Source organism: Chanodichthys erythropterus, chromosome 15 (genome assembly GCF_024489055.1).
Source record: "Chanodichthys erythropterus isolate Z2021 chromosome 15, ASM2448905v1, whole genome shotgun sequence".
NCBI lineage: Eukaryota > Metazoa > Chordata > Actinopteri > Cypriniformes > Xenocyprididae > Chanodichthys > Chanodichthys erythropterus.
In genome coordinates this window covers 36,898,056-36,910,880 of record NC_090235.1, presented here as the reverse complement: position 1 = coordinate 36,910,880, position 12,825 = coordinate 36,898,056, and the positions used below count along the sequence as shown (strand labels likewise).

General features: G+C 43.5%; 1 protein-coding gene across 1 annotated transcript in view; it reads right to left on the bottom strand.

Annotated features, from left to right (window-relative positions):
- The window catches only part of st3gal1l3 (ST3 beta-galactoside alpha-2,3-sialyltransferase 1, like 3), a 100,116-nt gene that overhangs the window by 38,257 nt on the left and 49,034 nt on the right, over positions 1-12,825 (bottom strand). The window contains exon 5 of the mRNA XM_067411648.1: positions 12,578-12,697. Within this exon, the coding sequence (XP_067267749.1) occupies positions 12,578-12,697 (120 nt within the window). The remainder of the gene's footprint in view (positions 1-12,577; positions 12,698-12,825) is intronic.

The following is a 12,825-nucleotide window of genomic DNA, read 5'->3' as shown; positions in this document are numbered from 1 at the left end:
GGGCAAAAAAACGTGATCGGGACATCCCTACTTTAAGGTATGTTGACCCTTCTTTACCATACTGGTAAGTGGTGAGGCGATGGAGCTGAAGTTTCGTATGAAACGCCAGTAGAAATTGGATAACCCCAGGAATTGCTGCAGTTCTTTAAGGGTCTTGGGCCGTGGCCAGTTGATTATGGTGGAGACCTTCTTCTCATTCATAGTGACGCCTTCAGAACTGATGATGTACCCAAGGAAGGAGGTTACGGTCTTGTGGAACTCACATTTCTCTGCTTTGGCATACAACTGATACTTGATTAGTCTTTTCAGGACCTGTCTGACCTGTTGGATATGATCCTCCATGTTGTCTGAGTAAATCAAGATATCGTCAATATAGACTATAACGAATCGGTTGAGCATGTCCCTGAAAACGTTGTTAATAAAGGCCTGGAAGACAGATGGACTATTGACCAGCCCGAAGGGCATAACAAGGTACTCATAGTGACCAGTGGCTGTGGAGAAAGCTGTCTTCCACTCGTCTCCCTCACGAATGCGGATCAAGTTATAGGCGCTGCTGAGGTCGAGTTTGGTGAAGTAGCGTGCCGCCTGTAGCTGTTCCAAGGCCGCTGGGACCAGAGGCAGGGGGTAACGGAGTTATAGGCGCTGGGGTTCTGATGCATAGCGGTGGTGATAGAGACAGACAGTTGGACAGACAGTTTTCGTTCCAGTAGATAATTTGACCCCCTCTCCAGCAGACATGTCGGTTGTGGGTCCTTAGCCATGGGAGACCCAGGATGATGGCTGATGTGGAAGTAGGTAGGACGTGGAAATGAATGTTCTCTGTATGGAATATACCGTTTAGCATGGTGATACGGTGAGTGATGGCATTTACGCGTCCTGTGCCCAGGGGACAGCCGTCTATAGCTTCCACTGTGAGAGAAGAAGAGCATTCAATTAATGGAATCTGATGTTGCTGGGCGTAATTCAGGGACATAAAGTTCCCTGCTGCCCCGGAATCCAGTAGAGCGTTGGCTTCTAGCCGAACATCGTTAACAAGCAGTGTTACCGGCACAGAGACACACATATCTGAGCTATAGTAAGGATTGGATTCACTCACCGACCGTGGGTTCTCTGGACGAATTCGAACGGGACAGTTATTTCTCACATGCCCTGGGTTACCACAGTACAAACACAGACGGTGAGTTAATCAACGCTTCTCTCCTCTTCAGACAAATGGTAAGCATTGACTTGCATGGCTTCTGAATTATCAGTATCAACAGGTAATGGGGCACGCACAGAGCGTCTCTGACCAGCTTTACGAGAGCGGATGAGATTGTCGATCTGTATTGTGAGTTCAATGAATTGGTCCAGGCTCTTACCCTCGTCAGGACAGGCCAGCTCCGTCTGCAACTCCTGGCTTAATCCTCTCCTAAAGCAGACTTTCAGAGTGTCACTCACCCAGTTGGTTTGAGCCGCAAGCGTTCAGAATGCCAGTGCGTATTCAGCCGCTGTTCTACGTCTCTGTGTGAGCTCCATCAAACGATCGCCTGCTCCTTTTCCATCACTGGGGTGATCAAAAACCTCTTTAAACCTCTGCAGAAAATACTCATAAGTGGGAAAAGCAGTACCATCATCTCTCCACACCGCCGTAATCCATTCCAGAGCCTTCCCCGTGAATAATGAACAGATCAAAGCAATCTTACCAGTGTCGGTAGTGTACAGTGCGGGTTGCTGACTTATGAAGAGGGAGCACTGGAGAATAAAGCCCTTGCATCTGGCAGGATCTCCATCAAATTTTCCAGGCAGAGAGAGGCGGGGATTCACCGGCGCCGGCATGCTCGCCGCGTGGGTAATGGCGGCTGCGGCAGGTGGCGGAGACGCCGCAGGAGAGGTAACTTGAATGCCCTGTAGTGACTTTACCAGTTCTTCCGTGAGATTCGTGAGCCGGTTAAGCTGGTGTTGATGGGCTGTGAGTTGATTAGCTTGGGCTGCCAGCGTGGCACACAGGTGAGAAAAAACAGCTGGATCTTGCGATGTCGAAGTCTTCTGTAATGAATCATCACTCTGGCAGGGATCCATTTGCATGCTTTTATTAGATAAGAACGTAGTCATACAGGCACACATATCTGAAGAGCCGAATCTATTTTTAAAAATATAGCCTATAGAAATTTAATCATTATGTAATGAATGATTTTAATTTTATTTAAAACAATAGATTAATAATTCAAAGAACAACACAAAAATTATAATTATATAAGCCTTGGTGCACACACTCATTCGTTTCGACTGTCTGATCAGCCTCACGGTCTGTTCCTGTCAATCATACACGCGGTGTCAACCAATTATACTGCGAGGGAGGGCCGAGCCAACTCTCTCTCACACACACAGACAGAGTAGCCTAGACGAAACTCGGAGGAGAGGAAAAACAGCTGTAAAAAAACAAAAGCAGCAAAATGAGTCGGAAGCACAGCGGCATTTGGAATCATTTTAATGATTTAGGTAATGTGAAAGCACAGTGTAGAATTTGCCAAATAAAAATGTCATTTAAAGCTGGTTCTACACACAACTTACACCGGCATATGCGAACTGTGCACCCAACTGTGAAGCTAGCGGAGCCTCGACAAAGTGGTCCTGCTAGTGATGTTGGTGGAGCGTCTGGACCCAGCACCTCCGCAGCTGGAGATGTATCCACTCAGTTAAGTAGGTCTACTCCGTGACCCACAGCAACGCAGTCTTCTATAATGGACCAGTTTATGCAAAAGTCAATGTCTGTAGCAAAACAAGGCCAAATTGATATTGCATTGGCTAAAATGTTTGCCACCGATTTCCAGCCATTTTCAATCGTGGAGGACAGAGGTTTTAGAAATTATAGCAAGAGTCTAAATCCAATGTACACAATTCCAAGCAGGAAAGTAATTTCAAAATCACTTTTTCCACAACTGTATGAGAGCACACGGGCTTCAGTGCAGGAAAGAGTCAAAAAAGCTACTGCAGTTTGCCTTACCACTGACTGCTGGACATCAAGAGTGACCACTGATTACATGTCAGTTACATGTCACTTCATTGAAGATTTTTCAATGTCTAGCTGTCTTCTGGATTGCTTTGAGTTCAGCGACAGACACACCTCAGAGAACTTGGCAGAGGAACTGTTGAGAGTGGCAAAAGAATGGGATGTAGATGGAAAAGTGGTCTGTTGTGTTACTGACAATGCAGCTAATATAACCAAAGCTGTAAAAATTTTAAAGTGGACCCATCATCCATGTCTTGCCCACACAATCAACCTGATTGTAAGAGATGCTCTGAAGGTGATGAAGCCCACTGTGGACAAAGTGAAAGCAGCTGTGGAATTCTTCCACAGGAGCACAGTGGGTGCAGTAAAACTAAGGTCTACACAATGCCAGATGGGAATGCCTGAGCTAAGGCCTAAACAAGACTGCCCTACAAGGTGGAATTCAACATTTTATATGTTGAAAAGGTTTCTTGAGTCAAAGGATGCTATCATCTCTACCCTGGCCATTGTCAATGCACCTGTTGATCCTCTGACCCAAGAGGAATGGGAGATGGTGGAGGAGGTGTGCAGAGTCCTGGAGCCCTTTGAGCAGGTTACTGTGGAGATCAGTGGAGAGAGGTACAGTAAGCAGTTATTTCTACATTTTATCCTGTATTTTAATATATATATATATATATATATATATATATATATATATATATATATATATATATATATATATATATATATATATAAAATCTGTTCTCTCTTTTTAGCTATGTGACAGCGTCAAAAATGATACTCCTATGTAAGGGTCTGCAGCGAATCACATCCAACCGCCAGAGAGAAGCAAATGTAACCACAAGACAAGTGATAGAGTTGATGGACACCCTATGTTCATCAATGGACAGAAAGTTCCATAGAATGGAATATAATCATGTGCTATCAGAAACTGCTGCACTTGACCCCAGGTTTAAGAAGTTAGCCTTCAGTGATGCCAGAGCGCTTGATGAGGCTCTTCAGAGAATCACCTCAGCAGCAGGGAGGGACAGTCCCAGCAGTCAGCTGGCTCAGACACCAGGGCAACAGGAAGCAGAAGGAGCAGAACCACCAGCAGTATTGCCACAAATGTCTGCTGTTTGGATGCTGTTTGATGAGAGAGCAACTGGGGATTCGGCGAGAAGGAATCCCTCAGCAGATGCCATAATGGAGGTCCGATCCTATTTGGAGGAGCCCCTCCTCCAAAGATCTGCAGATCCTCTGAGCTGGTGGAAGAACAAGGCCTCTATCTACCCACGGCTTACTAAAGTCATGACAGGGAGACTCTCCATAGTGGCCACATCCGTTCCCTCTGAAAGGGTTTTCTCGAAAACAGGACAAATTATTACTGAGAGAAGAAACAGCATCAGCCTGTCGAAAGTGAGGGAGCTTGCATTTCTGAATGCAAATCTCTCATAAAATAAAAATATGGCCAGCATTGTGTGTGTGTGTTCATGCTAGTTATGCATAATATAACTAGTGAGAGTTCATATGGCAATAAAAAAAAGTGAAAGAGAGGGACCAGTTTAATCCTTTCAGTTATTTATTTTTCTTTAATATTTAATGGGTTCTATTATGTTGTTCAGATTGTATTTCTTTTGAATGTTGTTTCTATACATAAAAAAGTTTTAATTTAAATACAAATGTTTAATAGTATTTTTTTTATAACAAATCAATGCATTTTTAAAGAAATTGTGAGACATTGTGAGTATTATTTCATTTAATAATTTAATTAGAACTGTTTTCACACCTATCATAGTCAAAGTCATAGTTAAAACATTTATTATTTAAAGAGGCGTTTGTGAGTCAAAAGAGCCGGCTCTTTTCAGTGAGCTGAGTCAAACGAGCCGGCTCACGAAAAAGAGCCGGAATGCCCATCACTAGGTGAGATAGACCGGCCTGCGGGATGTCGAGGCGCGGTGCTTCCTGTCCGGTGTGCGGAACAATGTAGCCTAATGTTGTTAAAATGATAGGAAAAATCACAGCAAAATCAGCAACAGTAATTGACTTTTTGAGCTGAAAGTGATTCAAAGGTTGTACAATCAGATTTAATTATATCTAAATCTAATCTCTGACTTTGATAATCAGGATAGGTCTATGTCCGATATTTTTGTTTTAGCTAGTAGACATTCTTAAAACAATAAGAAAGCAATTTGTTATTTCGTAAGCATTTTGCATCAGTCATGTAGAATCAAATCTGGAATAATCATTGTGTCACATAAACAAAGGCATGTTTTTGGTATTTGTAGGAGGTCATTGTTAGTTTACATTAACCTATGCAATAAGTAACTGTTTAAGACAGACCAGTACATTTTGAAATTAAATGCACTTTTTTTTGAGGTGGAAATAAGATGTTATGCTTTGAATGTGTTACATTATCAGTACTTCAGCAGTGCATTGGTTACTCTGTTTACACCACAGTTTCCATATCTCAACATTTTTAAGGTTTTTGTTTGCTAAAATGGTCTTATTTGTCATAATACTGTTGTCAAACTCTGACAAGCCAGTTAGTCATTCAATAGTGCTATATTATTGGCAATCATTTCCTGTAAAAAACACCAAAGCAACCTTATTTTTCATTTGTTACTTACATTTATTTACAGTAGATGGATGAATGTTTGTATATGTATTTATTAATTTTGTATTATTATTTTGTCTTTTAGCTGCTGTGAGGAAAAAATTGTCTGACACCACCCCAGACAGCAACATAGTGTGGCCCAGATCCGGCCCACATCTGGTACATGTGGTTTACACGCGGACCAGATGTGGGCCGGATCTGGCTCGACACTATGTTGCTGTCAGGGACAAGACTAAAAGTCTGCTCCTGATAGAGATGGAATAAGGAGAGAGCACTTGTGGAGAAATGAGGGGCTGCAGAGCTGTACTTCACTTCATGAGGACAGTCCTAAATAGGATCCAGTTCTCCCTCACACATACAAACATTCTGATGTGTAAACTATTTTTTTTTTTTATTTGCTCTATATGTGTTGAGAGTAAAATTACGTTATAATATCTTTACATTTCAGTGCTAGATTCATTCATATATTCATGAGGTGGTAATAAGATATGCTTTGATTGTACTAAATAAAATAGCCTTCACACAGTTACACAATTCTGAATGTGGTTATTAGGGGCCAAGCACCGAAGGTGCGGAGGCACCTATTGTTATTGTTGGCGTTCTTTTTTTTTTTTTTTTTTCTTCTTCTTCTTCTTCCGCTCTTGAAGTCTATGGTAACCCATAGAACCGCTTGCGGGAAAGTTGTGAAATTTGGCACACAGTTAGAGGACAGTCTGACCTTTGTCCACAGCAAATTTGGAGTCTCTAACTCAATCCCTCTAGCGCCACCAGCTGTCCAAAGTTGCACTTATGTTTATGTTAATAACTTTTGAACTGTAAGGGCTAGAAACAAAATTCTTTTTTCCTCTGATTCCTTGGGTCAAGACGAATCGAATGCACCATATGACGTCATTTTCCGTCATGAAAATTTTTCCGCCATTTTGAATTTTCAAAAAAACATACTTTTTCGAACTCCTCCTAGGCCGTTACTCCGATTTTCACGAAAATTGAACCAGATCATCTTCAGACTATGCCGACAAAAATTTATGGAATTCAAGTTGATTCCTCAAACCGTTTTCGTAAACCGGAGCAAAGAATTTGAGAGATGATGCAAAAATTACTCTTGAAGCTGTATCTCTACAATGCTTTGACATATTCAGACCAAACTTGGTACGTGTCATCACAAGCATGACCTGAGGCATCATACAGTGTTTCAGCACAGCGCCACCTACTGGAGTGGAGATATGAAAAATGGCTATTTTTGCTTATAACTTCTGATGGGTTTGACCAAAATTCATTAATTTGGTATGGGTCATCAGGACAATGCCCTGAAGCAGCCTGAGAAGTTTCGGACCAGCGCCACCTCGTGCTCAAAAGTTATAACAAACTTGACAAAATGCTAATAACTTTTTTTCTAATTGCTCACTGCTGCTGTTGGTCTGATGCTCACGGCCATGTTGGCTGGCTTCTTGTGCCGTTTTTGTGCTTGGCCCCGTAATTGCTGCTTGCAGCTATATTTATTATTATTATTATTGGCTTGTGCAATATTGTTAAATAAACTAATTTTGAGAACTGAATTTTCTTGTGACTCATTTCACATGGTTTGGGTAAGATTAGGCTGGGTTATGGCTCATTTTTGGGGTTTCTGGTTAAAGGGTGGTGGTGATATGGTTAACATATGGCTGAGAATTGGAACCAATAATAAAACCTGTATTGGCCCAGTTCAGGGCCAGTTAAGGGTGATTAACTGGCTGAGATTCGGGCCGGTTATGGCCCATGTTTGACCCCTGTCTTTAATCCAGTTCTGGGCCACTTCAGGGCCGTCATTCTTTGCGGTACTTGGGCAGAGGGAAACGTGATCGTGTGGCCCGGAGCTGGGCCAGAAAACATTTGATATGTGGGAAGTCAAGTCTGGCATGTATTTAGCTCAAATCATGTAAATAAACTGCACATGGGTTCGACCTTGGCTCGCCATCAGTGGATTAATCGTTAAAAAAAAAATTGAAGGCAGACCCATTTGTAAGAAGTTTGCCACATAGTGTCTACGATGCCCTTTAGGTGACTATACTTTACATTATTTGAGGCTACTTCATTCATTAGGATATTGAGCTGTTGATGTTATTAATATTTCCCCCTATAAACTGGTATAAAATTTAATTCCGTTGATATCCCTCATAGCAAGTATACGGTATTGTTATATAATGTAATGTGGCAAGTTGAGTCTGTGATAGACCTTTTTTAATGACCCGTGTATTTCTAAATGAAATTTAAATTAAAAAAGTTAGATTTTGTATGACAGAATTTAAAACACAGCCAATATTACAGTGTAAAATGAAATCAAAATTGAATTTCTCACTTTTAGTATCGATTTGTTAGCCTTAAGATTATCTGTAAGCTTGTGTGCCAAATCAATGACAAAATTCCCATTGGAAGATATTCATTCAAAATTCTCAGTTTCTCTCCGTCACCAATATGAATGAACAATTTTGCTGACATCACTCTGTCAGATTTTCTGTCCAATCAATTCTGTCTATATAGAATATGAAGCCTCACCTCATCTCACCTTAATTATAAAAATATGCTAAAGCTGTATCTAAAATCAGTCACTTGTTCACATTTTCTTACACACAAATCACATGCACTGGTGCAGACCACAACGTATCTGACCCATTTGAATTCTACACAGATTATTGTATTTTAAAGCACTATGGAGGAGATCAAACATTACAAAATGGTTAGACAGCCTCAGCATTAGGACAGCACTGACATCATGAATAGTAAGTCATGTACAAGGATAAATTTCAAGTTTTTCAAACTATACATCAAAGCTCAGTTTCATATTAAATCTATATGGTGAATCTATTACACTTAATTTTTTAAGACACCTTTTAAGACTTTTTTAAGCTTTTAAATGTGGCTTTACCGAGCTACGTCATGGTATAATTTACTGCACAAGGATTTAAATTAAGACTTAATTAAGGGCTTAAATTAAGCCAGGATTAGGCCTTAGTTCAACTAGGACATATAAGTAGCTTTTATAAACGTGCCCTACAAAAAAAAAAAAAAAAAATTACTGATGTGCATCTTGAGACAAAACAATGGCAATGACATTGTGGCGAGGGGGGCGTGGTTCAGCGAGGTCTGCAACCGGAGAGAATAGCGGGAGACGCTTGGTAAGTGAGTGGGTTGAATACAAATCACGAACACCTGTGTCTCGTTCTAGTGATTGGCGCAGAGACAGGATAAGACGCCGTGAGAAGCAGGAGAGGGGAACTACTGACTAAGGCACAGCGCGTTGCTTGGAGTGAAGCCCTTGTGGATTGTGTCTACCAAATCTGGAGTGAAGCCCTTTGTGGATTATTTATGTTGCTGTTGTTGTGCGCTGCACAGTCTTTCTGTTGAACTTTGTTCTCAATAAAAGCTCAGTCAGCAGTTGTTCGTCGACCCAGTCCTCTTCCTTCCCACACACAAGCTTTAACTGTGCTACACTGGTGCCAAGAACAGCACCAGGCCCGGCTGGATCTGCGCCAAGACCAGAAGCGGTGCTTTCAAGCCATCCTCCAGACCCAGCAGGAGGACCGCGAGGCGTTCCGGAGCTGGATTGACCAGGAGGTTCCTTGGGAGCCCCGCGGGCAGCCCGCTGTGCTGGTCCACCTGCCCATGAATAAGATGGGCCCACTGGACGATCCAGAAGTTTTTCTCAAGCTCTTTGAGAGGTCCGCCGAAGCGAGTGAATGGCCGCGGGACCAGTGGTCTATGAGGCTGGTCCCGCTCCTCTCAGGTGAATCCCAGGTGGCAGCACAGCAGCTGCCAGTCCCGAACCTCCTGGTCTATGACGACCTACAGCGGGCCATCATCCAGCGGGTTGGCCGGACCCCGGAGCAACATCGTCAACACTTCCGTTCCCTCGACCTGGGTGAGTCCGGCCGGCCCTTCGTGATGGCCCAACAGCTCCGGGACTCGTGCCGCAAATGGTTGCTGGCTGAGGGAAGCGACGTGGATCTGGTCATCGATCGCGTGGTGCTGGAGCAGTTCATCACTCGGCTCCCGAAGAAGATGGCCGAGTGGGTCCAGTGCCACCGCCCCACGTTGCTGGACTCAGCCATCCAATTGGCGGAGGACCACATGGTGGCGTGCCAAGCGAACCCCTTCCAGCTGTCTCTCTCTCTCCCTCTCTTTTGTCCCCCTCTCTCTCTAGACCTGTCCCTCTTCCCAGGTCTCGTCTGCCGGCCCACCTCGCGTTTCGTCCCAGGGGGGCGGGATTCCCTGCTGCCGAGACGGACCCCACTCCTGCTTCTCCCCTTTCTCCGCGTCAGCCATTCAACCCACTCTCTGCCACAGGAGCGGCGGGCAGGTCTGGGCCGGCTTGTTGGCGGTGTGGGGATCCGGATCATTTTGTGGATAAATGTCCAGTTATGGAAGTTGGGACGATGATCCGGATCCCCGACGATCCACAAGCTGCCCCTGGTCAAGCTGGCAGGTACCAAATACCTGTGAATATCAAGGGGGGTACCTATCAGGCCTTGGTGGACTCGGGCTGTAACCAAACTTCTGTCCATCAAAGCCTGATTTCATCTGGGGCATTGGATACAGGCCGCATGGTTGGGGTTCGGTGTGTGCACGGGGATGTGGTGAAATATCCTGTAATGCCCGTCATAATTAAATTCAGGGGACAAAGCATAGTGTGGAGGTTGCAGTTAACCCACACCTCCGGCATCAGATAATTTTGGGAACAAATTGGCCTGCGTTCAGTCAATTATTGGGATGTTTATGCTCGGATGCCTCTTGGGAAAAGAGAATGCGGGGTAAGCAAGCATGAGTGCAGGTAGGAGAGACTGATCAGGGACCGGGGAGCGCTGCTGCAGGGGAACAGAGTGAAGCCGGAAGACTAATTCTTCCGGAGCGCGATGATTTTCCCCTGGAGCAGTCTCAGGATGAGACGCTAAAACATGCGTTTGAAAAGGTCTGTGTGATTGATGGTCAGCCTCTCCAGCCTGGACGTCCGCTTGCTTATCCATATTTCGCGATTATAAAAGATAGGTTGTACCAAGTGACCCAAGACACTCAGACAAAAGAGGATACAACCCAGTTATTAGTTCCAAAGAGCCGCAGGGAAATGCACAAAAAAAAGGTAGTTCAGGACGAATTAGAGGCAATGCTTAAGATGGGAGTAATAGAAAGAGTCCAGCAGTAACTGGGCGAGCCCGATAGTTTTGGTCCCCAAAACAGATGGCTCGGTTCGTTTCTGCGTGGACTATCGCAGGGTGAATGCAGTGTCGAAATTCGACGCGTATCCAATGCCACGGGTGGACGAATTGCTTGACCGGCTAGGTACGGCTCGATTTTATTCAACACTGGACTTAACGAAAGGATATTGGCAGATCCCCTTGTCGCCATTATCCAAAGAAAAGACAGCTTTCACAATGCCGTTCGGATTACACCAATTCGTTACGCTTCCGTTCGGGCTGTTCAGGGCACCGACTACCTTTCAGCGACTCATGGATAAAATTCTGCGGCCCCATGGTGCATATGCAGCTGACTATCTAGATATTATTATCTATAGTAATGACTGGCAGCGGCATATGCAGCATTTAAGGGCCGTCCTGAGATCGCACCAGATATGGTCCAGTGGACGGAGCTGTGCCAGCAGGGTCGGCTGAGTCGGGCGGTGGGGGTATGTGGCAAGGGGGGCGTGGTTCAGCGAGGTCTGCAACCGGAGAGAATAGCGGGAGACGCTTGGTAAGTGAGTGGGTTGAATACAAATCACGAACACCTGTGTCTTGTTCTAGTGATTGGCGCGGAGACAGGATAAGACGCCATGAGAAGCAGGAGTGTGTGAGAGAGAGGGGAACTGCTGACTGAGGCACAGCGCGTTGCTTGGAGTGAAGCCCTTGTGGATTGTGTCTACCGAATCTGGAGTGAAGCCCTTTGTGGATTATTTATGTTGCTGTTGTTGTGCACTGCACAGTCTTTCTGTTGAACTTTGTTCTCAATAAAAGCTCAGTCAGCAGTTGTTCGTCAACCCAGTCCTCTTCCTTCCCACACACGAACTTTAACTGTGCTACAGACATATTTTAAGATATGTCAGTGCAAGTTTCTTTCAGTTAAAGGATTAGTCCACTTTCAATATATGTCCTACACCTTCCCTATTCAATTTATGGAACGGACGTGGCGCCAGTTCCGTTTTAGTAGAATAGGGAAGGCTTAGAACATACAGCGTAAGCTTTTTGAAGAATACGGAAGTGCGGTCTGGTCAATTGCAAGGCGATCATTTGTGTTTATAAAACATATACATTTTAATTTTTTTTTAGAAAATGGCCGATCGTTTCACTAGATAAGACCCTTATTCCTCCTCTTGTATTGTTTAAAGCCCTTTGAAGCTGCACTTTGGGGTCAATTGAAGTCCACTATAAGGAGAATAATCCTGGAATGTTTTCAAAAACCTTAATTTCTTTTGACTGAAGAAAGACAGACATAGACATCTTGGATTATTATATTATAAGGAAATTTTAATTTGAAAGTGGACTAATCCTTTATAACGGCTCAAACATGGATTTTGTGAAACTGGGGGTTAGTCTACCACCTATTACAATCTGATCTAATTTTATCAGCAAACCTTCCATCCAGAACATATCATAAGCCTTCTCAACATCTAAGAAAACTGCTACTACTGTTTCTTTACTTCTCACATGCATTTTAGTCTGGGACTAGGCTTATGCCTTTTTTGTGAAACCGGGGGGTTAGTATTCTATAATTTAATATTCTATCCCCCAGTTTCACAGACAAGGCTTAAGCTAGTCCTAGACTAAGATGCAAGTTTGAGCTGTTTTAACTGAAAGCAACTTGCACTGACATATCTTATATGTCAGTGCCATTGTTTTGTCTCAAGATGCACACCAGTAATGTTTTTTCTAGTGTATGTTTAAAAAGATACTTAAATATCCTTATTGAACTAAGGCCTAATCCTGGCTTAGGCTACACCCTGTCTGTGAAACTGGGCCTATGAGTTTTACCTGGTCACAGATGTGCAAGGCAAATATGAGTGTAATAAAACCAGTGGATGGATATCTGCCATGTTTCTGCAGCCAGCGCTCTTGAATATATTTCAGAAAACCAGGATGGAGGATCATCACCTGAGGCCACAGAGAGAAATCACACTGTGACAATTAGACAATCATTATTATTTAAGTGTTATTATATAAATATAATAATAAATATAATGTTCAAACATGTATTGAGAGTGAATGCCCGATAGGTTGTT